Source organism: Rhinatrema bivittatum, chromosome 2 (assembly GCF_901001135.1).
Source record: "Rhinatrema bivittatum chromosome 2, aRhiBiv1.1, whole genome shotgun sequence".
Taxonomy (NCBI): Eukaryota; Metazoa; Chordata; class Amphibia; order Gymnophiona; family Rhinatrematidae; genus Rhinatrema; species Rhinatrema bivittatum.
In genome coordinates, this window is record NC_042616.1 from 97,225,922 (window position 1) to 97,253,748 (window position 27,827).

At 41.7% G+C, this 27,827-nt stretch overlaps 1 protein-coding gene across 9 annotated transcripts in view; it reads left to right on the forward strand.

The window, feature by feature from the left end:
* The window catches only part of RBM33 (RNA binding motif protein 33), a 523,998-nt gene that overhangs the window by 352,504 nt on the left and 143,667 nt on the right, over positions 1-27,827 (forward strand). For 7 of the 9 annotated variants that reach the window (XM_029588463.1, XM_029588468.1, XM_029588466.1 and 4 more), the window contains exon 16: positions 23,746-23,949. The exons of 1 other annotated variant lie outside the window; for it this stretch is intronic. In XM_029588463.1, coding sequence (XP_029444323.1) covers positions 23,746-23,949 — 204 coding nt within the window. The remainder of the gene's footprint in view (positions 1-23,745; positions 23,950-27,827) is intronic. One more of the 9 variants, XM_029588464.1, reaches the window with a different exon arrangement.

A 27,827-nucleotide genomic window follows, 5' to 3' on the forward strand; every position in this document is an offset into this window, starting at 1 on the left:
TAGGAACAAAGGAATGATGGCAGAAAAAGACCTAATGGTCCAACCAGTCTGCCCAGCAAGTTTCTTACGGTAATAATTGCTATTCTGTGCAGGTTACCCCCATGTTTTTTTTAAGGGAGGTAAATGCTGCTCCATGCTGGTACCCTCAAGCCTTACCGTATCAAATTTATAGATAGCCTAACGCAAAACAGGTCTAGGCGATTTACAAAAGAACAGGCATGAAGACAGCAATAATAAGCTTAATAAAATAAAATCATATAACATTACAAAACATAAAACAAAAAGTTTAAAAATAGGCAGTTTTAAACAAAAATGTTTTAAGGAGAGACCTGAAGGTTTTGCCAGAGTTGAATTTTCGCATCTTGAGAGGGAGTGAGTTGCAGAAGTCAGGACCTGCGATGGAGCAGGAACCATTCACGTGTGATATAGAGACGTGCAACGTTTGGTGAGGGAACTTCCAAGAGGCAATGCTGTGATGAATGTAGGGCGTGAGTAGGTTGATAGAATTTGAGTAAGGAGTTAGCCAAGGACAGGAGTCGTCATTAATAAGCTTGTGTATTATCATACCAAATTTATGTTTGATACGTTCAGTTATGGAAAGCCAATGTAGGTGAATTAAAGTGGGTGTAATATGATCTCAGCACATTTTTTTCAAACAGAAGTCATGCAGCTGAGTTAATAGTAGTTGAATGAGTCAAAAGGTAGCAAATGGGTAGCAGTATTTACAATCAAACCATGCAACTATCAAACCCATAACAAAATTATTGCTAGCAACATTTTTACAGGGTGAGCAGCCTTCTTGATAATTCAGACAATGCTGCTTGAACATGTTTTGCTTTTGGACTTGGCCATAGAAGCAATCCTGTGCTTTTGCCTTTAGTTCTGCTTATCAATATCCTAGACCATAAGTCAGGGCCCAGCATTGACTGTTGTCTGAATCCAATTCTCCTCCCCACCCTCCCCCTCCCCCAAAAAAAAAAAACCTATCGAAGCGGAGAGCAATGTTGCAGTTGTTTCAAAGCATCAAGGCTAATTGGTTAAGGGTTGTAATCCCCATGCTTTCTGTTAAGGGTAGTAGCTGCCACTCCATGCAGGTTACCCCATGCACCCTTTTCTTCATTTCCAACCTCTATCTTTTAGGGATTTACAGTGATTATCCCATGCCCTTTTGAATTTGTTTACTATTTTCGTCCTTACCACCTCTTCCAGAAGGGCATTCCAGGCATCCACCACCATCTCCTTGAAGAAGAGGTGTACATCTTCCAGGGTGTACATATTTAGATCCTTCAGCCTTTCTTCATAAGTGTTACGATACCGACCTCACACCATTTTGGTCACCTTTTTCTGGACTGCCTTCGTCTTGTCTTTATCCTTTTTGAGATATGGCCTCCAGAACTGAGCACAGTACTCCAGGTGAGGGCCTCTCCAAGGACCTGAACAAGGGTATTATCACCGCCTTTTTCTTACTGGTTATTTCCCTGACTATGCAGCCCAGTATTCTTCTGGCTTTTGCTATTGTCTTGTCACATTGCTTTGCTGCCTTTAGAACACCAGACATTATTAGTATTTCCCTCTCTCACTCTTTGCACATTAGTCTTTCACCCCCATCACATAGAGCTCTTTTGGATTACCACACCCCAGATGCATGAATCTGCACTTCTTGGCATTGAATCCCAGCTGTCACATCTTCGACCACTCTACAAATTTCTGAAATCACTTTTCATTCTCTCTGATCCTTGAGACATCTACTCTGTTGCAGATCTTAGTATCACCTGCAAACAAACTAACTTTACCTTCTATCCCTTCCACAGTGTCACTCAAAATTTTTAAACAGAACTGGCACAAAACCAGTCCTTGTGGCACTCCACTTAACACCATTCTCTCTTCAGAGTAGGTTCCATTTACCATTACATGCTGTCTCTTGTCAGTCAACCAGTTTGTAAGCAACTCTGTCACCTTGATGCCCAATCCCAAACTTCTCATTTTATTCATGAGCCTCCTTTTTATTTATTTAATAGTGCTTGCTAATCACTTTGATTCAAAATCACCCAAAGCAATGTACAAAAAATTAACACATACATTAAAAATTGCAGTAATAATAAAATACAATGTAAAAAGCTTTTCTGAAATCCAAATAAATTACATTGAATGCTCTTCCTTGATCCAATTCTTTAGTCGCCCAGTCAAAAAAAATCAATCAAATATGTCCATGCTGCCTCGGGTCCAGCAATCCCCACCCTATTGTAAATAGTTCACTATACTTTCCTTCAGCAGAGTCTTTATTAATTTTGCATCACTGATGTGAGGCCAACTGGCCTGTAGTTTCCAGTCTCCCCTCTTTCCTACCACTGTTGTGAAGCTGGACCACAACCTCTCTTCTCCAGTCTTGCGGCACCAATCCTGTTTCCAGGGATCTATTGAACAGGTCTTTCAACAAACCCGCCAGCAGGTCTCCGAGCTTCCTTAGTAACCTGGGATGTACCTCATTTGGCTCCATGGCCTTGTCCACTTTCAGATTTCCTAGCTCTTCCCTTGCATTCTCTTCTGTAAACAAAGTTTTGTCAACCCCCTCCCCCAATCCTCAGTCTTGTCTACCAGCAACTGTCCTTCTCCAGGGTCTTCTTAGTGAACACCGAACTGAAGTATTTGTTTAATATTTCTGCCATTCTCTTCGCTCTCTCTCTACACATTGCTCCTTATCACCTATCAGTTTCACTGTACCACTTCTGGCCTTCCTTCTTTATCCGATATATTTGAAAAATGTTTTGTCAGCTCGTTTTACCTCTTTTGACAATCCTTTCTTCCACTTGACCTTTTGCTTTCCTGATTTCTTTCTTCAACTCACTTAGTTTCACCAGGTATTTTTCCCTGTGTTTCTTTTTTGGGGCTCCTTTATACTTCTTAAGCACTATTCTTTTAATTTTTTCAGCCACCTCCTTTGAGAACCAGATTGATTTCTTTTTCCTCTTACTTTTGTTGCTGCCTTTGTAGTAGCTCATTTTAATTTGGCTCACTGTTCCGGCTCACCCATTTATATTCCTCCAAGTATGCCCCCATTTTGACAAAGTCCATATTTTTGAAATTCAGAATTCGGGTCTTCATTTGACTTCTCTGTATCCTATTTGCAATATCAAACCATAGGGCTGGATTTACGCGCGCAGGGCACTCGCGCGCCTATTTTGCATAGGCTGGCCGGCCGCGCGCAACGCCCCGGGAATGCGCATAAGTCCCCCGGGGCTTCGTAAAAGGGGCGGGAGGGGGCGTGTCCGTGTCCAGGGGGCGGGTCCAGGGCAGATCTGGGGGTGTGGTGATGGTTCGGGGGCGGGCCGGGAGGGCGGTCCCAAGTCCCCCGGCACTGCAGCCCTGTGCCGGGGAACTCCGGGACCGCCCTCCCTGGGGGGATTTAGCCCTACCTAAATCCCCCGCCCTCCCGGGGGGGAATTTAGGTAGGGCTGGAGGTGGGGTAAATAGGGGAAGGGAGGGGAAGGTGGGGGGACACGGAAGGAAAGTTCCCTCCGATGCCGCTCAGATTTCGGAGCGGCCTAGGAGGGAACGGAGGCAGGCTGCGCGGCTCGGCGCACCACAGGCTGCCGATTTTGCGCAGCCTTGCGCGCGCCGACCCAGGATTTATAAGATACGCGCGGCTACGCACGTATCTTATAAAATCCGGTGTACTTTTGTTCGCGCGTACATATGTTTTTAAGATCTACCTCATACTGTGTAATGATCACTCGTGCTCATGTGGTCAACTACCCCGACATTTATCCCCATTAGTGAGCATTAGGTTTGAGTATCACATCCTCCCCTTCTGGGTTCCCATTACCATTTGTTTGAATAAAGCCTTCTTAAGAGGCATACATTATCTTTCTTCTACTTGTAGATTATGCAGATTAAAATCTCCAATGAGCAACACTTCTCCCTTCTTTTCCATCTTTGGATGGTCTTTGACCAGATCTCTGTCCAGTTCTGTTTGAGTCAGAAGCCTGTAGATCACAACATAAAAAATGGAAGCACCATCTTCTTTTTTTAGGCCAGTCCATAATGCTTCTTCCCTATCCCACCATCCCTTGCAATTCAGTTGCTTGGATATTGTTTTTGACATAAAGAGCTACGCCTCCCCCCTTTTTTGTCCTCTCTGTCCTTCCTTAATAAGTTAAAGTCCAGGATGGCCAAATCCCCAATCATGAGAATCGGTGAACCATGTGTCTGTAACATCAACAATGCCCAGGTCCGCCTCCACCTTTAGGGCCTGCAGGTCTGGAAGTTTGTTGCCAGACTACAAGCATAAGAACATAAGAACATAAGAAATTGCCATGCTGGGACAGACCAAGGGTCCATCAAGCCCAGCATCCTGTTTCCAACAGAGGCCAAAAACAAGGCCACAAGAACCTGGCAATTACCCAAACACTAAGAAGAACCCATGCTACTGATGCAATTAATAGCAGTGGCTATTCCCTAAGTATAATTGATTAATAGCCATTAATGGACTTTTCCTCCAAGAACTTATCCAAACCTTTTTTGAACCCAGCTACACTAACTGCACTAACTACCTTCTCTGGCAACAAATTCAGAGCTTTATTGTGCGTTGAGTGAAAAAGAATTTTCTCCGATTAGTCTTAAATGTGTTAGTTGCTAACTTCATGGAATGCCCCCTAGTCCTTCTATTATTCGAAAGTGTAAATAACCGAGTCACATCTACTCGTTCAAGACCTCTCATGATCTTAAAGACCTCTATCATATCCCCCCTCAGCCGTCTCTTCTCCAAGCTGAACAGCCCTAACCTCTTCAGCCTTTCCTCATAGGGGAGCTGTTCTATCCCCTTTATCATTTGGTTGCCCTTCTCTGTACCTTCTCCATCGCAACTATATCTTTTTTGAGATGCGGCGACCAGAATTGTACACAGTATTCAAGGTGCGGTCTCACCATGGAGCGATACAGAGGCATTATGACATTTTCCGTTCTATTAACCATTCCCTTCCTAATAATTCCTACATTCTATTTGCTTTTTTGACTGCTGCAGCACACTGAGCCGACAATTTTAAAGTATTATCCACTATGATGCCTAGATCTTTTTCCTGGGTGGTAGCTCCTAACATGGAACCTAACATCGTGTAACTACAGCAAGGGTTATTTTTCCCTATGTGCATCACCTTGCACTTGTCCACATTAAATTTCATCTGCCATTTGGATGCCCAATCTTCCAGTCTTGCAAGGTCCTCCTGTAATGTATCACAGTCTGCCTGTGATTTAACTACTCTGAATAATTTTGTATCATCCGCAAATTTGATAACCTCACTCGTCGTATTCCTTTCCAGATCATTTATATATATATTGAAAAGCACCGGTCCCAATACAGATCCCTGAGGTACTCCACTGTTTACCCTTTTCCACTGAGAATATTGACCATTTAATCCTACTCTCTGTTTCCTGTCTTTTAACCAGTTTGTAATCCACGAAAGGACATCTCCTCCTATCCCATGACTTTTTAGTTTTCATAGAAGCCTCTCATGAGGGACTTTGTCAAACGCCTTCTGAAAATCCAAATACACTACATCTACCGGTTCACCTTTATCCACATGTTTATTAACCCCTTCAAAAAAAATGAAGCAGATTTGTTAGGCAAGACTTCCCTTGGGTAATCCATGTTGACTGTGTCCCATTAAATCATGTCTTTCTATATGCTCTACAATTTTGATCTTGAGAATAGTTTCCACTGTTTTTTCCCGGCACTGAAGTCAGGCTCACTGGTCTATAATTACCCGGATCGCCCCTGGAGCCTTTTTTAAATATTGGGGTTACATTGGCCACCCTCCAGTCTTCAGGTACAATGGATGATTTAATGATAGGTTACAAATTTTAACTAATAGATCAGAAATTTCATTTTTTAGTTCCTTCAGAACCCTAGGATGCATTAGTGGTCCTAGCTTTCCCAAATTTTCTCCCGTGGTTTGCTGCTGTTCCTAGTCAACTTTTCTGGCTTTTTTGAACAGATAGATTTTATTTTCTCCTCCCATTTCCTGTATTGCTTGGGAGTGACATGACAATTTCATTGGCCATCTCCTGCCACCCCTGATCTTTAGATTAAAATAGCTGTACCCTTCTTCTTTGTGATACTAGTGCTAATAATGTGCTGGAGGTTATTCTATTCCAGTCAGGTTCCCACCAGAGGGATAGAACCAATCAGCATAACTGGGGGAGGGATTCTAAGTAAGGGAACAGCAACTTTCTGTGCACTATCAGCATTGCTGCTGACTTCTAGTGGCCAGCATTTTCCATAGAATTCAGGCTTTCATTGTTTTTTTTTCTGCTGCCAGTTAATCCAGAACAAAGATTTATATGTGCTACTTTCCTTACTGCATATTATTTTTATTATGTCTTTTTAATTATTTTTATTTATATATACAAATTATGTATATATATATATATATATATATATATGTGGCGTATTTTTTTGCATCTTCTCCCCCCAGCATTTCTTCCACTCTTTACCCGGTATCCTTGGCTGGCTCAGGGAACTGTGACTGACCCATGGTCTGGAAGGATTCTTCCTTTGAGATAAGTACTCTCAGCACCTTTGGTTGGTTGGCAGGGTGCACAGAGTAGTGACATCTTTTCCTCATTCTCCGATCCTATGCACATCATATCTGTGGGATCCTTTTCACTGCAGTGCACAGTACTGTGGTCTAAGTCAAAAGTGTGACCTCCTTAAATATGGTATTTTATAGATTTATTGGAAATAGAAATTATTTCCTGGCCTACCTTTTTTTGTTGTGTGTCCACAGTGTTCTGTATATATTTTGTGCAGTCTTTTTTTTTTCTTGTCAGTGTTCTGTCCTTTTTATTCAATTTAAAATCTAAAAGATAAAACACTAAATTTTAAGTAAATGAAATATAGCAAATGTTGATGCTATTCACAGCTGTAGCATTTGTAAACTTGTATGCTCGGAAAGAAGATAAGAACTCTCCCAGGAAAATATAGGAGGGATGATCCCACTGTTTTTATTTGAGACAGAAGTAATATTTCAGTTAGTCTGCAAGTCTAATTACTTGTCAATTAATTTTTATGCACAGATAAAATTTATACCTAGTTTCCTTACTGTGCAAGCACAAGGTAAAAAGATTTTCAAGAAAAAAATGCCGTTTTGTGCATATAGCATGATGATGTAGAACTTTATGCAGAGGTATACAAATTTATCATGAAATTGCATCCAAATCTTGAAAAAAAATCTGCTCTCACTGTAGAATCTATGTATAACCTGTTGCTGAAAACCAGCATCCTTGGCTTTAGGCTTAATAGAGGTTGCTTTTCCTTTAACTGTATGGATAGTAATTTTCTGTACCTGCTAATAAGTTGAGACGGTTGAATGAAATTTAATGGGCAGAAAGAGGATACCAGGAGATTTATGATAAAGTGAACCCTACTTTAAACATGAGTTGTGTTTATATGTGATGTTTGAAACCAAAGGAGGATAATAAATGGCCTGCTTTATAGGGTACATATCTGTAAATCTATAGGGAATTTGATCGCTGAAACAATTTATAATATCCAGAAATATCAGTTAAAGATATATGAAGAATGTGGCACGCCTGCGCAAAAAGTAATTTTTCTATCTTGTTCCCCTGCCTTGAATACTTTTGTGGAAAGGCAAAATAGAAATAGAAATTAATGTATGATATTGAACTTTGAGGACTACAGAATTAAATCTTTACAAACATTTATAGCTTCAAGTTATGTCTTGAGAGTTAGTTATTTCAGAAGCTTGCAGATCTGTAAAGCCAAATGTTTTCTTTAATTCCTTGTTTTTAAGTGAGCTAGCTAGTGGAAATGCCTATTAGTTGAACATTTCATAGATCTTTATGTATTATTTCATAAAAAGACATAATCATTTGAAGAACAGTTCTTTACCTGAAATATACACCCTTCTTCTCACTCCAGGCTCCGATTTTATTTTTTGAATTGGTATATTATCTAGATAGAAACAGCATTGTCACTGCTAATAGAAACTTATGTAGTGAGGATTGTGCAATGTAAGATCAGTAACAGTTCCAATGACAGTTAAGTATAGCCTTATCAAAGGAGAATTCATAAGATATTGCCTTGGGACACTACACTACTGTCCTTCTGCGTATGCTGACAATGTTATCTGTTCTCTCAGTGCGCAGTATCAAATGGCTGTCTTGAGGACAGAAATTAATTAATGTCACCTGAAGACATGCAATTAATCCTTTAGAGGTTTTCATAATACCTTTACAGAAAGAGTTGCCAGTTTTGGTGGATTTGGATTTTAGGGGCTTAGCAAAAGATAAGGAAAATTAATTTTTCATCAGGGTTAATACAAGCTAACATCATCACAAAAGCAGAGAAAAATGGTTGGGGAATTGTCAAGTGTTTGTCACTGTAGAATAATGCTGCTTAACATCTGATAGGTATAATCAAGAGTTGAGATTTCTATAGCTAGGGATTAATCAATTTGCTCTCACTGAATGCAGGTTGGTGATATCGTTTCTTCATGGGTTTAAGAATAAAAATAAGATTTGATCTGTCACATTCCAAGAAACTCAAGTAGCAATAGGCATTTTTATCAGTACATTTTAAAGCATTTTTATAAGTAAATTTGTCCGGCTAACGCTGGTGGCAAATAAAATTTATCTTTATTGTAGAGCAGTCAGGATCTCAGAATACAATACTTTGTTTAATCCAGTCTTTTATAACATCATAAAATGTTCTTCAACATTATATAACATGCTTACTTAAGATGATTAAATGAGAAGTTTTGTAAACATTTATAAAATAAACATCTGGAAACTAAAACCTATAATCCCTTTTAATAAATGAAGAATACAATTTCTGGGAAGAAACAAACTCCATGGCACTGTTGTTCGAATGGCTGAGAAACAAATCAGTGAAAACAATAAGATTTTTCCATTCTACATAATCAGTTTTAACACATCTCTACTGACAAAAATGTTTTAGATAAATTATTTTGCAGTTTCAACAACTAATCATTGACTCCTCAGCTCAGATTCATATATCAGAGAAAATAAAAAAAATAAATAAATAAAAATCTTTTTTTCAGTTCCTGAGCAGATACAGAGTTTTATACATTTTTTTGGCACTTCCTAATAATACATTTCCTCCTTTTTTTGAACCTTAATTAAATCAGGATGATAATGGTTTTATGAGAAACATCATACAGATATCACTCAGATATTTGAAAAAAAGCATAAACTGAAGATGATTGAGGGACTGAAATCTTTAAATCTGGAGGTGTAACCATAATATGTGTAGAAACATGAATAAGATAGATTTTGACACAAAGACATTATAAAAGCTAGTAAGAAAGAGGAAGCTTTCAACCCAAAAATTGAGCAGTTTGCCTAGCTAATAACGGTGCTTTATATTCTTCTGCAAATGAAAAAATGTATAATAAAAATATATTAAAATTACCCATTATAGCTACTGTATATGTAATGCGTGTGGTTGTTGACTCTGCTGAGAGAGCAGAATTTTTGTTTCTAGTTCTTTTATAGGTTGTGCTATAGTTAATCCTCTTGAAGAAGAGGGGGAAAATAATTGAATAGAGTAAATTACTGGCAACCATTAATATTGTAGTATGAAAAGAAACATTAAAAAATTCAGGATAAAAACATATCCTCCCTTATCCTAAGCACTAGGGCTAATTATGGTGGTAGCAGTAGTGTCAGACTTTCAGGTGAAGACATGACCCTTGGTTTATCTATAGGCCATAGTAAACCTGTTCCTGTCTCCACTGCAGCAGGTGACAGCCTGCAGAAAGTAATGAAAAATTGAAAGGACTAATTACAGTTACGTGGACTTCTGAAGATAAAAAGAAGATAATGTACTACATTTATGCTGAAAAATCTATATTTAAATCTATAGGATATGCAAAAATGGAAGAGAGAAATATCAAAGGAACTGGTGAAAAACTGATGAAAATTAAGATCTTTCATTGGGCAAATCAGAAACAGAAATGCCTAAATGATATTTTAAAACTGCTGAGAGATGCAGGCAAGAAAATAACAAGAGAAAAAGGAGATCAGAGAGAAACACCAGAAGAAAGGTACCAAAACAGTCATAGCAATTGAAAGAGGTAATAAGTGAGAGTACCAGTGAAAGATAAGGTGCAATACAGGAGGACAAGCATAGTAGTGTAAGACAGGTCAGAAAAAAAGTGAAGAGGAAAGGCAGGTAAGAGGTTTGCCAGTTCAGCAAAATTAAGATATAAACTGCAGCCAAACTCAGGAAGGCTACACATTCAAATGCTTTTGGAAGCAGCAAGAACAATGCTGATCAGATCTGGACTACCAGTCATATTTTGGACTGAAGTAGTAAGTATGGCTGTTTATGTAAGAAACTCTTGTAACGCCAAGGTACTGAGAGAAAAATCATCAGAAAGAAATTTAGACAGATGTGAAATCAAGAAAGGATTTGTTTATATAATCCCAAAATAAAGAAGATTCTGACGAGCAGAAATACTAAGTTTCTTGAGTCAAGAAAAATAGCTGAAATTCTAGAAAATGGAGGTGACACTTTCAGGAAATACAATTGAGTCACTTATTTCCCAAATAAAGAGGACATTGGACTTTATATTGATGAAATACCAAGAAGTGATAATGAAATGTAATCTGTGGCAGGAACTTTAGAACAAGAACAGAAAGAACCCGACAAGAAGGAACTACAGCATTCAATATGTAAGTCGCAATCGCCTGATAGAAGAGTACCAGAACCAAAGGCAAAGTCTTATTGCAGCAGTGTGTATCATAAAGTGAAAGAACCAATAAGCATTGAAGATGCGATGAAGACTGACCAGCATGATAAGTAGGAGAAGGCTATTGCTAAAGAACTTTCATCTAGCAACAGGATGAAACTTGATTTGTTGGGTCTCCCAATAAAGAAGGCCCGTAGAGAGGATTCTAGATGGGGGAGACTACTTAACCTCTACTGGGGAGATGTGGAGATACTGTACAAAAGCTGATAGTATTACTCAGTTTACCATTATGGAAAATGTGGTGCCCTGGAATACCTATAAATGGCAGCATATATGGTAAAATTATGGTATGCATGTGTGCTCAATAAGATGTGGATAGAGTGGCATGGGATTGCATTGAGAAAAAGTCTCCTTTAAAAGGTTATATGAGAGAGATCCTTTAGGGGGGACTATAAAAGGCTGTGTTTGTTTGGCAGGCGGAAACTGTAGGGACCCTACACTGGATTGAGGTGCCCAGGGTTCCTATCCTCAAGCAGAGGGCTTTCCTTCTGTAGAGGAAAGGCCCGAGGCTGGAGTGATATTTCTTCCCAAGTGGAAACAACCAAGGAATTCAGATTGGGTCTCAAAGAATGAAGAGGAGCTCAGGTTCCACAGGCTGTGGAAGACCAAAGAATAAAGACTCCTAATGGTGTGAGCTGGGGAATCCAGGGAGGAGGAAGAGGAGAATTGTGGAGTTTATTTTGAGAGGATACAGAGATACTGGAAGCTATGAACAGAATCATACTGTGTCCAGAAAATGAGTACATGATGTAACTGAAGTTGGGGTGGCAGGAAGCTTGGAGGAGCTTGTTCTATTAAATTGGAGAGTGGAGTAGTGATGTAACTGAAGCTGATGTGGTTATTGTAAATACTCTTGAAAATAGTCTATTGACACATACTCTATCGGAGTGGAAGTGAAGAGTATTTTTGAGTATTTCTCAAAAAAAAAAAAAAAAGAGAATTATATAGTTGAATGCAAAACCTTTCAGTAACTGATTTAGGTGATAATTCTACATTTATTGCAGCCATGCTATAGATATCTGTAGCACTAATCAAACCATTGCCCTTTGACATATTCTTTCATTTCTGTCTGCTCAGAACTCCAGAAATAAATGTTTGAAGATACCTCATTGTCGGGCCGATTCAGTAAAGTCCGCGGGAGAGCCACTCTCTTGTGCGCGCGATTCTGTATTTAAATGAGGCCAGGCGGTAAAAACAGGCAAAAGAAGGCGCTAGGGACACTAGCGCGTCCCTAGTGCCTCCTTTTGGACTGGAGCGGCAGCTGTCAGCGGGTTTGACAGCCGACGCTCAATTTTGCTGGTGTCAGTTCTCAAACCCGCTGACAGCCACGGGCTCGGAACCGGACACCGGCAAAATTGAGCGTCCGGTTTTCGACCCGACAGTCGTCGGCCCGACTTCAATTTTTTTTTCTTTTTTAACTTTTAGAAAGTTTCGGGACCTTTGACTTAATATCGCCATGATATTTAGTCGGAGGGTGCACAGAAAAGCGTTTTTACTGCTTTTCTGTGCACTTTCCCAGTGCCCGAAGAAATTAGCGCCTACCTTTGGGTAGGCGCTAATTTCTGAAAGTAAAATGTGCGGCATGGCTGCACATTTTACTTTCTGTATCGTGCGGGAATACCTAATAGGGCCATCAACATGCGTTTGCATGTTGCGGGCGCTATTAGGTTTGGCGGGTTGAACGCGTGTTTTCGGCCCCTTACTGAATAAGGGGTAAGGGAAAACGCGCGTCCAGTGGCGGGTTAACCTGTATCGACCTGCGTGTGAAGTATCTTCAAACAATCCCTCATTGTGCGATATCTCATTGTATGAAATCCATATCTTCAGTTATTGGTTTGTCAGTCTAGCGTTGAGTTTGGGAAAAGGAAAGAAAAAGGGGGGGGGAGAGCAGACGGGGGGAGGAACAGGTACAAAGTGGAAATAGAGTGTAAAGAATTTCCCTGTAGTAGCTTGGGAGTAAAGCCCGTGTCTCTGAGACTGGTGCTCAGCTTTAAAACAGGCACCGGACCCTGTCGCATTTTATATGCCCTGTTCGGAGAATTACATTGGAAACTAGTTCCAAGAAAGGAGGCATAAATGTTAAGTTGAAATAGAATCCAAACAATGATTTGGAGCAATATAAAGTAACAATTGATTATGATCAGTAATATGGATTAGACCATCAAGAAACAATCCATAGGGAATGAAAATGATATGATTATTGGTAGCTTTAACAAATGAAAATTTCATTATGCGACAATTTGATGTGACTATAGTGTATCTTTACGGAGAACCACAAGAAGTTGTCTACATGGAGCAGCCTCCAAGAACTGATGAAGAGGAAAAGATGCCAAGAGTTTGCAAACTCAGAGGAAATATATTAACTAAAACAACCAGGTCATGCATAGTACAATCATCAAAAGAAAAGTGAATCTTCAAATTACAAATGCACCCAAAAACAGAATACTTTTGGTATCAAAACAGAAAGCACGGTTATCTTCTAAATGTTCAGTCTGCATTCTTTTGCCCACAATGAGCTATAGACTGTATCTTCCACTGCACTTGAGGTATGGACAGTGGACATGTGGACAGTGTTCTCTCTGCCTGCAGGCATTTCAGGGTGATAGATTACCTTTTATTGATCTGTCTGATTAAGTCTTACATGTGTTACAGTAGCCGTGGTCTATTTGATTTGGTGCCTATGTAAATTGCATTACATGGGCGAGATCATGAGGACGTTGAAGGCAGTAGTATCAATAGATGTAAATTTGAAGCCCACTTAGTGGAACATTGTGTTCCGTTTGTGTCATTCTTTTGAAGATCTGTTCTTTGTGATTTTGGACATCCCTAGACTTGGAGTGCATAGATGTGATTTGAATTCTCTTCTGTTACACTCTGAGCAAAAGTGTATTTACACTTTATAGACTGTTTCGCCTCTTGGTATAAATAGAGTAGTGGATTGGATTATGTGCTGATTAATGGATGTTAGCTCTCCAGTAGGTATGTGACACTTTATTGAATGAATGGTATGACATAGGTTATATTCCCTGTAAGAATTTGGTTTTGTGTTGGCTTTCCTAGCGTGTAGCCAGATGGACTCAGGACCAATGGGTTATGTGCACTTCTGCTAGCAGATGGGAGATGGAGTCAGATTTCAAAGCTGACGTCACCCTAGATATACCCCTGCAGTGACCTCAGCTCTTCAGTATCTCTCTGTCTTCTAGCAATGCAGACACTACCCCACACACTAGCACAGTGTTAGGAAATTACAGCAAAGAAGAAGAAAAAAAAATTTTTTACCTTAGAGGATCGAGCCCCACTCTCCTGCGGTGATACCTAAGGGTCCCTCCCCCAGTCGAGAATTCCTGAGGTGATCCCAGATATCCCTCAGAGGTGTGCCTTGGTCCGGTAGCCGGCTTCCGGCATGGACTTAGCCCTAGAGAGGCTGAAAGGCAGCGGGTGCGCATCTGACTGTGGTGGTGAAGGTAAAGCCCTCTCCCCCCGCAGCTAGAGACCGTTCCTGCACATGACTGTAAGCGCCGAGACCAGGTAAGCAGGGAACTTTAACGTAAGGTCTCCGGGGCTCAGATTGTTTATTTATTTATTGGGTTTGATATACTGTCATTCAGTGTAGGCATCATAACGGTTTGACAAAAATAAAACCTAGTAAAGATAAAATACAATATGATTCAAAATACGATACAAGTTACAATAAGAATTAGGATCAGGGTTATGTGTTCATACCTTTTGGTGTCTGTTAGAATTCTGGCCGCTGTGTTCTGTAGGATTTGAAGGGGACGAATAGTAGAAAGTGGTAGGCCAAGTAAGAGTGAATTACAATAATCTAGATTGGAGAAAATGAGCAGTTGTAAAACAGTTCGTAAATCATCCGGAGTTAAAAATGGTTTTAATTGTCTCAGCGTTAGTAATTTATGATATCCTTTCTTTATTTTAGTCGTAATGTGTATTTTAAAAGATAGTTCATTATCTGTGATACCTCTAAATTGCATGCATGGGTTATAGTGGAAATTACTGACTTTTGGTTCTCAAGTATTAGAGATGGAGGAAGTGTTGTGCTGGCTTTTCTTTCAAGAAGTATTATTTCTGTTTTTTCGATGTTTATTATGAGTTTCATATGGGTTAGTAGTAGTTTAATTATAGAAAGATAAATGGCTGTTTTCCTATATGTTGCATCTAGTGTGTTTTCAATTGGAATTAGTATTTGAATGTCATCCACGTAAAGATAGTGGGTCAAGCCGAGGCCTGCAAGTAGGTGGCAAATCGGAAGTAAGTAGATGTTAAAGAGATTAGCGGATAAGGCTGAGCCTTGAGGAACTCCAGTTTTTAGATGGATTTTGTCAGAAAGAGTATTATTTATTTTCACTTGGTAATTCCTATTTGATAAGTAGATTGAAAACCATTGATGTGTTTTCTCAGTTAACCCTTTTCTGTTAGACCATCGAGCAGGATTGTGTGGTTTACATTGTCGAAGGCTGCTGATAGATCTAGGGGGATTAGCAGGTAGCTTTGACCATTGTCAAAGCCTCTAAGCACTGTGTCATTCAGAGAAAGAAGAAGTGTTTCTGTGCTGTGGTGAACCGATTCTGTTTCCTCATCCGGCCAGGAAGAAGGGAGCACCTATCGGGTTGAGCAGCCTTGATTGTGCTAGGCCCCGGTCTGGTGCAGAGGATCTAGCCACGTGGAGACCTGCGGGGGCGTTGACGCCATCTTCCCTTCTCGGCCATCGGTACACCCAGGGCAGGCCAGATGGTCAATGCACTCAACTTGTGCTCCTCTAAAATAGACGCACGTGCAGCTGCGTGCACAACCATGTGCTTAGCCCGGGGGCCCCCGAGACGCCGTCACCTCCACGAGGTCAGGCTGGGGTCAAATCGGGTGAAATATCGCGATCCCTGGGAATGAGAAGGAGGGAGATGCTGACCCTAGAGTATGACGGAGGAGGTGGAGAGGGTGCGAAGGAGGGAGATAGAGGAGTCTCGGTTGGAAGAGCTACTTCCACGCCTAGGCCCCCAAAGGCAGAACCGGCATGGGACACTATGGAAAGCAACACACTTCAAGAGCCGGTAAAGCTAATACCTGGAACTGTATTTTCCTTACAAAAACCTTCAATAGTGACTTTAGACTTGTTATGGAATGCCTTAGTCTATAGAGTCTGCTATATCGACACTGACTCATGCATTTTTAGAGGCCAATAAAAGGGGAATAAATACCAAAAAGACTGAATTTACAACAGGAGAAAGTTAAAAAAAAAACTGGAAGAGAAAGTATTAAGCATGGAAAATGTTCAAATTAATTTAATTAAATCAGAAAGCTTTGCAGAGAAAAAATTTGAGAACATTGAAAGCTCTCTCTGCTATTTAAATCTAAGGGTGGTTAATTTTCCTCTGTTTAAGAAAATGCCTCCTGTGGAAATGTTCAAAGAATATATGATGGAATGTATTAAAATTCCTAAAGAAATAACACCTGTGGTTACTAAAGCTTTCTTTGTATCCAGGAAATCTATGCCATTAACTGGAGTAGAAGCATAGGAACAACAATCAATGAACATTTCTGAAATAATTGAGATGTCACAGACAGAAATTCAAACAAGGGGAACACTACTAGTCTCATTTGCGTTTGAGCAGGACAGGAATCTTGTTCTTAAATTTTTCTTTAGAAATAGAATGGCCCAATACTATGGGCAAAATGTATGGATTTATCCAGACATAGTCCGCTCTACACAAGAGCGTAGGAAAAAGTTTCTGTCAATGAGACCTGAAGTGACAAACCGTGGGGCTAGTATGGTACTAAAGTACCCATGTAAATGCTTATTAAAATTCCAAGAAGAAAAACATATTTTTTTGAACCGGAACAATTAAGGAATTTTTTGTTGGGAAGGGCTGAAGTGTGAAACTAGTATAAGTTGGGGAATGGCTTCTCATGAGTTGTTTATTCCTTAAATTGTGAGGGATAAAGAGCTCCTTTATTATACTTTGTATGTACATCTTGCCTCCATATTTCCTTTGTAACTAGGGATCTGGTATGTTCTGAAATATGTGTATTCTAATGCCTTTGGTGTAATGTAAAGTAGGATCTCTATCCTTTTGATATATGTTTGTAATATGTCTGAAATTGCAAAATAAAAAATTTAAAAAAAACCCCAAAAAATAACCGCGCGCTTATCTATACGCATTGCCACGCACAAAATTACACGCATGCACAGTGCTCACGCGCATAACTGCACGCATATTACAGTACATTACCTGTGTAACTATATACAGAGGCAATGGCACCAGCATCCAAGAAGCCCAGAAGGCACTCTCTTTGCACAGCCTGCCACATCAGAGCCGCACTGCCTGAACTGGAGTCCTGCCTGTGTCATCATTGCGAAGAAGCCCAAGAGGGACCAAAACCTGGTCCCTCACTGTCAGAGGGTGGGTCCAGAACCACTACATATGATAGCACCCCGGATCTATGCAACTCCGAGATGGCATCTCCACAAGAGGGCACCTCAGGGGCCCCCTACTCAGACTCCCCCTGGAGTTAACATGGACCCAGGGACCTTCTCCTGGCTAGAATTTTTCCAGGGGCTGCAAGCCTTCGTTCAGGCACAATCATCCCTGGCTGCGGTCCGGGGTCAATCCCTGCCGGAAGCACAGGATCCTCCCGGCCCTGTTTGGATGCCTCGAGACATGCCTTGCCTAACCAAGAATTTCCCGGACGGGAACCCGGATACCTCAGATGATGGCGGCTCTCTGGAAGAAGGAGAAATCCCTCCAGGCCTGGAACCATACAGAACCATACTTCGCTTCTTCCACAGGGATGAATTCCAGCCCTTGTTTCCCAGACTGTGAAGACTCTGGGGATCCCAGGCACGGACCCTATGGCGGAACCAAAGAAGAACCCCATCTTAGTGTCCCTTCGTAAAACCTCATGCTACTTCCCAATGATGGAAGCCATCCAGGAACTGATTGACCTGGAGGGGGATGTCCCGGAGGCCAGCTTTAAAGGAGGTCGGGCCTTGGAAGCCTTGTACCCTCTAGAACCAGCGACCAAGCAATGCCTGCGTTTTCCGAAAGTGGACGCCATGGTCTGTGCCGTCTCAAAGGGAACAACCATTCCTGTTGAGGGAGGGGCTGCATTGAAGAATACTCAGGATAGACGATTAAAATCCATCCTTAAGGAAGCCTTCGACGCAATAGCAATGACATTGCATATTGCTTCCTGCTGCGCACTGGTGGCACGTTCCTGTTTGCTCCTCTCGAGGAACATATACCGGTGAAACGATTGAACCTGCAGCAGCCTTTCTGACGGACGCAAGCTCATATCTGGTGCGTACCTCAGCCAGAAGAGTAGCCTCGATAGTGGCGGCCAGAAAACAGTTATGGTGGCACGTTTCTGTTTGCTCCTCTCAAGAGAGGTAAACAACACAGGAACATATACCGGTGAAACGATTGAACCTGCAGCAGCCTTCCTGATGGATGCAAACTCAGATCTGGTGCGTACCTCAGCTAGAGGAGTTGCCTCGGTAGTGTCTTCTGGTCGCCAGTTATGGTTGTGGAATTGGTCTGCTGATGCGACCTCTAAAGCGAATCTCACAAGGATGTCCTTTAAAGGATCTCTCTTATTCGGAAGCGAATTGGAGAAGTTAGCCAGCAAGTGGGGTGAATCTCCAGTACCTCGGCTACCGGAAGACAGGGGTAAAAGATCCCAGCACCCCTCTCACAGACTAACTAGGGGCAGGGGCTCTCAACGCTTTTGCCCCTACAGGAACTCGCAGTTCCAGGCACCACATCCCTCAGGAAGGTCTCAGCCCTTTTGGAACTGACAAACCAAGAGAGGAACAGGCCCGGGGGGCAGGCTCCGGCTGTACTCCCCAATGAGAATGGGACGACCCATCCACAGGAAGAGGAAATAGGGGGTCGACTTTCCCTCTTCTATCAACGATGGGTCAAGATCGCATCAGGCAAATGGATACTAAACATCATTTGAGAAGGTTACTCTCTGGAGTTCCACAACATCCCTGGGGACAAATTTATGATGTCATCCTGCCACTCCCACACCAAGAGACTGGCAGTGGAAGCCACTCTGACAAGACTACTCAGTCTGAAGGCAAAAACTCTGGTTCCTTCGCCCCAACAAAATACGGGGCGTTATTCTATCTATTTTATCGTTTCCAAGAAAGAAGGATCATTCTGAGCCATCTTGGATCTCAAGAACGTCAACCGACATCTGCGGATACTACACTTCTGCATGGAGACTCTTTGCTCTGTAATAATGGCAGTACAACCGGGAGAGTTTCTAACCTCCCTGGATCTCTCCGAAGCCTACCTTCACATTCCAGTCCATTAAGATCACCAGCATTTTCTACGCTTTGCGATACTGGGTCACCATTACCATTTCCGAGCGCTACCCTTAGGCCTAGCAACCGCCCCCAGAACATTCTCCAAAATTATGGTGGTTGTGGCGGCAACACTGAGGAAGGAAGGGATCTTGGTACACCCTTATTTGGACAACTGGCTGATCAGGGCAAATTCTTCGGAAGAGAGATGACCAGCAGAGTCAAGAACTTACTGCAGGAACTCGGCTGGATAGTGAACACGGTCAAGAGCAGTCTGCAGCCCTCTCAGTCTAGAGTACCTGGGGGCATGTTTCGACACCAAACAGAACAAAGTCTTCCTCCTCCCAAAACACATGTAACCACAACAGCTCTGGGGCTTCTCCGAATTCCTCTGGATATCTTTATGATCTCTCCATGCAACTCTCTACAGAAGAGGGTGGCAGTGGAGATAACTTTAAAGAGGCTCTTCGTTTAATGGCCGTAATTCCTGTTCCCAGATTGCACGACATAAGGTGCGATATCCCAGTTGTTTTTGTCATTCCCAGGAAAGTGGAAGGGACTTCTTGGCCCATCCTGGAATTTAGTGCAGTAAATTGACATTTGACGGGACCTCGTTTCTGTATGGAAACTCAAACTCCCGTAATGTTGAAAGTGCAAATGGGGGGATTTCTCACGTCTCTTGTTGGGGCAGAGGCATATTCCCATTCGCCAGGAACATTAACGTTTTCCTGCAGTTTGCCATTCTGTGATGTCATCATCAATTTCAGGTACTGCCTTTTGGGCTGACTACTGCATCTAGGACTTTCTTCAAGGTCATCTGCGCAAGGAGGACATTCTTGTACGTTGGTAAAAGACAGTCGATTTGAGCCAATCATGCAGAAGCGAGTATATGTTCTCCTTGCTTTAAGAGCTAGGCTGGATGGTGAACTTGTCCAGGATGTAAGAGTTTGTTGGCATGCAATTCATTATGGAACAGAGCAGAGTTTTTTCTGCCAGTGATTCTCATTTGGAACTTAATTGCTCAATTTTGTGCCCAGAAAAGGCCTATTTGTCCGGCGGTGCGGGCTTATCTACAAGTCCGAGAGTTGATGGCAGCCACATTGGATCCACAGGCACAGGGCTATGCAATGAGACTCCACTTGTCATTGGGGTTAAGTGTCCAGTTGCAGTGGTGGTTATGAGCGGATCTTCTCAGGAAGGAGGTTTCCTGGAAGACACTGGTCTGGTATGCACAACGGACGCAAGCCTTCCATCATGCGTACCAGGGCAACAGTGGTCTCTCAATTGGTTAGAATTATGTGCTGTTAGCCAGCATGCTTGCGGTTTGATGATTGGCTGTGGCCTGCATCAATCATTAATGCAAAGCCAGGAGTCACCAAATGTTGGTGGAGGTGGTTGTTCTCATGGTGTGGGGTGGGACAGATCAACACCTCCAAGCCATATCTGCCTCCCACAATGTTGGGAAGGACAATGTAAGGGCTGACTTCATCAGTACGCAGAACTTGGACCCACAAGAGAGGGAGTTAGCAAACAGAGCCTTTCAACTCCTAGTAGTGTGTTGCCCTCACCCATATCTGGCTTTATGGGCAGCCTCTAGCATTGCGGAAGTGCCATGGTTATTCAATTGCAGAAGCAATCTGAGAGCGCTAAGAATCGATGCTCTCGTCCAGGTCTGGCCGTGGACCGGGATGTACTTTGCCTTCCCGCGATGGCCATTGATAACCTGGATTATTGCACATCAGATCGAAACTGTTCTTCTGTGGGCTCCGAATTAGCCATAGGCCATAGTATGTCATTCTTCAGAGGCTAGCAGTACTCTCAGGCTTCCACTCACATGGGAAGGCTTTGTCTTATCATTTGGCCCTTGAGAGGGTTCTGTTGCTGAAGCATAGTTATTCTTCTGCAGTGAATTCCACTGTTCTCCAAGCCAGGAAATTTTATGCATCTCCAGCTTACTTTATAGTTTGGAGGCTATTCGAGGGCTGGTGTGAGGAGTGAGGTTCTCATCCTCTCATAGTTGACAATTTGTACTGATGTTGAATTTTTTTTTTTTACAGGAGAGCTTGCTTAAAGACTTGCACCATATACTTTGAAGGTGCAAGTAGAGGCTGTCGCTTCTCATGGAAAATGAGTCAATGGTGGGACTTTGCCTCCTGTCCAAGTGTGTCCAGGTTGTTGAAGGGAGTTAGGCATTTATGTCTTCCCTTGTGGCTACCAGTGCCTCTTATGGACCTTAGCCTGGTTTTGAGTTATTTTTGTTTAGCATGACCAGTTTCAGAGCTGCAGGCTCCTTCTTGCCGTGAGCCGTTTCTACGAATGACTTTGGGAGTGGTTAAGATTAGGTCAGTACATTTTCTTTTTGCTGAAAGTGGTTTCATTATTTCATTTGAATTAGTCTATGTCCCTGCCCACATGGGACAGGGATAGAGATAGGTATGATTATTATCTGTTGCCTGCCTTGGATGTCAAATGACATTGGATGTGGTACTGGAAGATTACTAATTCTTTCAGACAGTCTGAATGACTGTTTGTGCTCTATAGTGGAGATAAAATAAACTGGTGACGTGGGTGACTATAGCCCTTTGGGTGAGAGACGTCATCTCAGCCATCTATGTGGATGCCAATTTCCATTGCGGTACTGTGGGTGGAGCTTTAGTTGTCTAAAATTGCCAAGAAGAGACATAGTCCTCCATACACGCTTTCTCCAAGTTTTACTGCTTGGACTTTTGGGCTCAGGAGAACGCCACCTTTGTATATGCGGTATTGATGGGACTGCGGGCAGCTTCCCACCCTGTTCGGGAGTAGCTTTGGTACATCCCACTTGTGTGGATTGGCCTGCCTGAGTGCAGAGGAAGGAAAAATTACTACTTACATGATAATTTCTTTTCCTGTAAGGAAGGCAGGCCAATCCACAATCCACCCTCAGCTGCTGACTTGCCTTTTAGTTCGTCCTTATATGCGGACGACGGAGACTGTTGCTCCTGTTTATTTGTTGAAGGACCGGTAAGTGTCATAATCATCCCCTAAGTTTGGTGAATGTTAATTCTTTTGATTGTGCTCCGTGTTCCAAAATTGGTTTGAAGCATGAGTGGTTGACTGTTAATAGTCATATTCAAGTCTAATTAGTTTGTCCACAGTTTGGCTTTTCCAAAGAATACTGGCAGGCTGATGTCTGGGCAGGGCTATATGTCCGTGTCATCTGCTTTACTCCATCTCCATGTGCTGGTAGAGATGCATAACCCACTCGTGTGGATTGGCCCGCCTTCCTTAGATGAAAAGTAATTATCAGGTAAGTAGTCATTTCTCCTTGGATAAGGAACAGTATCCTACAGCCAGACAAACTTGTATAGCTGATAGATGGGAGCTGGCCAAATTGGGTAAGCCATTTGGCTTGTTACGGCGGTTACTACCCCAAACCAAATGTACCTGATACTTCACTCTCGACGCATATCCAGCATGGCTCTCTACTTCAACGGCATGGGAGAAAGACTGATACATCACGAATTTCCAGCATAGCTCTCTGCTTCAACGGCAGGGGAAAAGAAAAACTGATACTTCACGCATATCCAGCATAACTTCAACGGCAGGGGAGAAGAAAAAAGGATTCACACTCACAAAGCGGGGAGTAGCTGGCTTGTCACGGCGGTTACTACCCCAAACCAAATGTGCCTGATACTTCACTTTCAATGCATATCCAGCATAGCTCTCTGCTTCAACGGCAGGGGAGAAGAAAAAAACTGATACCTCACACATATCCAGCATAGCTCCCTGCTTCAACGGCAGGGGAGAAGATAAACAACCAATAAGGGCTGTATAACATAATCTGGGTAAAAACAAATAAGCATGGGTGTAGCTTGCTTATTGCGGCGGTTACTACTCCTACTACCTCTAACTAATCAAGCTAGATATTTCACTTGGATGCAGCTCCTCCACCGCTCTCTACATTAATGGCGGGGGTGGAAGGGAATTAGAACCAAGAGCTAAGAGAAACAGATAAGTATGGGAGAAGAAATGAGGGAAGCTTGCTGGGCAGACTGGATGGGCCATTTGGTCTTCTTCTGCCGTCATTTCTATGTTTCTATGATCCTTATCTGCCATCTATTATGTTAAAAGCATAAGATGTAAGGAAGAGTGTTCATGTTTTTGTTCCTCCAAGTGCTCAATTGATAAAGGCTAAAATGGTTATTGAAGAGCTTCACTATAACACAAGGTATGTCTTTAATGTGAAATTTCTTTCCCTAATAAATACGACACAAATGTATTTTGGTATATATTCACCATGTGAATGCTACTATTCGAAATAATTTTTCATAAAGTCGGAATTACCAAAAGATGCCAATGACTCTTGATTTCATGCAGAACTGTTCACCAGAAATTTTAGGTACTAGGTTGCAAGTAAAACACATTTGTGAGTAAATTGGTATTAAGTTACTAGGTATAACACCAATGTGATTTTATCTCCTCTTTTCAGTAGTATTGTAGTTCAGATTTCAGTTCCTTTCCCCATATTCTATGCTTGAGGTTTGTGAAGGTCTATGCTTTGTAGTGTCCAGATTATTGCAGCCTGGTGCTCACAAGAAGAGAATGTATGTGTTGAATAAGCTCTGACTATAGTGATACCTTGTTGATTTCCAGCAGGGGGGAGAGAATGTTAGCTATTCCTATCCAGAGGGTCAACCTCAGCGGTTCCAGCAACTTCAACAGCAGAGACAGATGCCTGTTCGGAAGGTCACATTGTCAAAGGGAACGGTACAGCAACAGCAACAACAGCTGCAGCAGGCCCATATACAGTCAACAGGTCAAGGAGTAAATGATAACCAGGGATTTCGGCAGCCAAAGGTACTTCATTTCTGTTTAAGCTTTTTATGTTTCTGTTTAATTTGCTAAGTGGATCTTAAAAAAAACTACTAAAACAATATCAGAATTTTTGTCAGGTTGTCTTTTTAAAACAGAAGAACTACTTCTGAAAGTGAGCTCTAAACTGTAGCTGTCTTTGCTATTCTTTCTGTCACTCAGAGGGTTTTTCTTGTACAGTGAGGACACTTGGCTGTCATGAAGTATTCTTCATTATTTATCAGAACAGGTGCATTACATATGTGAGGACTGCAATAAGACTTAACATGTCCTTGTAGAACAGATGTTCATGGCTCATTGGTGTAATAATTGAAAGACTTCACATTACTGGTGATCAAAATTTGATCTGACCCGAGTTGTTAGTTTAGTTCCCTGATCTGGGAATAGTAGAGAACTTATAAATAGAAGTGACATCAAAGATGGGCCCATAAATCATTGTCACAAGAAATATGTCCTAAACCCAATTTAGAAAGTGATTTAATGGAGAAACTGAGAATATAAAAGCTGGTAAGACTCTTTTGGGTTGTCCTAACGACTTCCTGGTGCAGTTGCCAGAGACGCCCACTGATTTCAGGATTCGCTTCTCTACATATTAGGATTCTTTGTTCTTATCCTATCTATGCTTTCTTGAAGTCTCTTGGTTTTGCCTCCACTGGAATGTTGTGCTATGCATCCAGCATTCTTTCTGTTAGAAAAGTTTTTTTTTTTTTTTAATGTTACTCCTGAATATCATTACCGCTTATTCTAGAATATCTTTTCCACTTAAAGATTTCTTGCTGCTTGTGCATTGTTTTTACCTTTGAGATATTTGATTATCTCTATTTTACCCCCTTCTATTCCTTTAAGATATAGATATTTAAGTATTTTCTTGTCATTTCCTAGGGCTCATGGTGCAGACTTTCCACAATAAGGTTATGCTATATAGATAATTTCAATTCCTGGCTCAAAACTTGGTGAATGGAAAGTGGTGCAAAGAGCTTCTGGCTCTCAGGGAATGAGTCCGATTTGAGGAGGCTACAGTGGCAGACTTGCAGGAGTTGAGGCAGACAGAGAGGTACATTAATGAGACCTTCAGGAATATAGTAGCCAAGTCCCAAATCCAGTCTGGCAGCCCCAGTGCTGCCTTGGATCAGAAAGGTCCAGTTGGAGAATATCACCCTGGTGTAACAGGAAGTGATCCTGTAGCAAGGACATGCTCTCCAGGTGATGTATTGTCCTCTTGCACTGAGAACAAGTATCCCAGGGCTCTACTGCCCAGGAGGGAAGGGTTAGGCCGGCCATCATAGTTGGTGATTCAATTATTAGAAATGTAGATAGCAGGGTGGCTGGTGGACGTGAGGACCGCCTGCTAACTTGCTTGCCTGGTGCGAAGGTGGCAGACCTCGCGCATCACCTAGATAGGATTATAGACAGTGCTGGGGAGGAGCCGGCTGCATGGTACTTGTGGGCACCAACGACATAGGAAAATGTGGGGGAGAGGTTCTGGAAAGCCAAATTTGGGATTTTTGATAGAAAGCTGAACATCCAGGGTGGCATTCTCTGAAATGCTTCCTGTTCCACGTGCAGGTCCCCAGAGGCAGGCAGAGCTCCAAAGTTTCAATGTGTGGATGAGACAATGGTGCAGGGAAGAGTGATTCAGTTTTGTAAGGAATTGGGGAAAGTTTTGGGGAAGTGGGAGACATTTCTGAAAGGATGTGTTTCACCTTAACCAGAGTGGAACTAAGCTGCTGGCACTAACTTTTAAAAAGGAGATAGAGCAGATTTTAAACTAGAACAAGGGGGAACGCCAACAGCCACTCAGCAGTGCATGGCTCGGAGGAATCTATCCTTGAAGGATACTAATGAAACAGGAGAGAGAGGGCATCCCAACAGAGAGGTTCCAATAAAAGCAAACATGTAAAAAATCACCTGAGCCAAAGATTTCCAAATTATCCCAATGAACTGAAAAGCAGGTTGTTAATACAAACAAAAAACACACTTCGAAATGTCTGTATGACAATACCAGAAGTCTAAGAAGTAAGATGGGAGAGTGTTGAACTCCCGAGGGCGGCTGTCTCGGTGACTTCCAAGTTCCCTACTTGCCTCACCTCCAAGGCAGGGACTTTTCTAGTTGTTACCTTTCTTACCTAACAAGAAGTTCCCAATTTACTGCCTGAGGCTCGTGGCACTCAGGGGTTTTCGCTGTGCTGGCTGACTTGTTATAGAAAACACTCACAGCCTTTATATTTCTCAATAATACTCTTTATTATAGAAAGCAAAGAAAAGCCAGAAAGAGAATACAGGAAAGATACAAGTTTTCCTGGGAGTGACTTGGAGCGTCTAACCATGAAGTATTACCAAAGCCTTCTCAGTTTCTAAGCTATACATTACATCCTTATATACTAATATTGCTACAACGTTTTGGGTTTTTTTCTTTTTTGTTTTGGGATGGCTCCCTTTTTTGGAGTGGGAACCTTTACCTAAATTAATGATGTCAAAGTACTATTATCTTGGTACACTCCCCCCATTCTGTGTTAGGTAGGCCTTGAGCTGGAGACAGTTCTCTACACAAACTATTTCTGTTTCTCATCCAAGGCCTGTTTTGCCTGCTCATAAAAACAAAACACATTCCTCTCTCTTATGCAAAACTGTTCCATTAATTTCATTATTAAATCCAGACTATTAACATTCCCCTCTTGAAGAATTAGCGCTACTCCGGATGGCCCGTACCTGGCATTACCTATCCTAGTAGTGGGCTAACCAAGTCTTATACAAAGAAATCAAGATAGTGTAAACCGAAAGAATGAGATTGTGTTTCCTTATGGGAGTAAACATAGCATTGTTTTAAATTTGCATTACCCTCTTTTAGGCTGTTAAACATGGCTCTCATATTCTCTTACATTGCTGGTACATTTCCCTCATGTGTCTCTCAGACATCACACATTCTCTGCCCACTCAGCACTTTCTTGGCACCTTTCTCATTTTCACATTTACTCTGCATTCTCATTCTGTTCAGGCCTTCTTGTTCCAGTTACTTGTTAACATGAGGTAGCTTTCTCCTAAAGCTGCCATTAACAAATAACCCACATCTTCATTATTTCCCTCTTAATGATTGGGGACAATCATCACACACAGGGCCATGCAACTGTCTTAGGTTGTCAGAGAGCGTACTCTGATCTTACCCGTCATTGTCAACATGACTCATCCTGAGGAGGTCTCTTACCAGGGAAGCTGCTGTATCAAGAGAAGCATAGAGGTTCTGTGTCATACTTGACCTCTGAATGTTGACTGTATTCAAAGTAATAGGAGACATTGTTTTAGGCCCAAAAACAATAAACAGGTAGGCAAATACATTCACACTGCTATCACACCAGAGCAAACCACAAGAAACCCTTACCAATTCCCTCTAAGGATGTGAGCCAGTTTACCAGTTTTTCCAACCAAGTAGACCTAATCCATTGCCAATTCAAAATTATCATCAATGGAAACACAACCTTGTCCTTTTACAATAACAAATACTTTGCATTGGGATACATATGGCTGTGATAATTCATTAATAGTTTTGTTAAAAACATATTCATATTCATAAACCATAACTTCTAAAAATGGATTGTAAGCACTGTATGTTTGTACCATAAATTGGAAAAGGATCCCTGTAACTAATAGAATGATACCTATAATGGCTAATAGGGAGGTTTTGTTAGGATTTAGAAAATCTAATGACTGTTGCAATTCTCTCTGCAATCAGAAATAAGTAGAATAAACATTTGGAACTACAGACAAATTCAGATAATGTGTTTGTAGGGTAAAATACTTGCACTGAAGTGCTCTGTATGCTTTGTGTCCACATATAAAATAATGTCTTTGTAAGGCTACGAAACCAC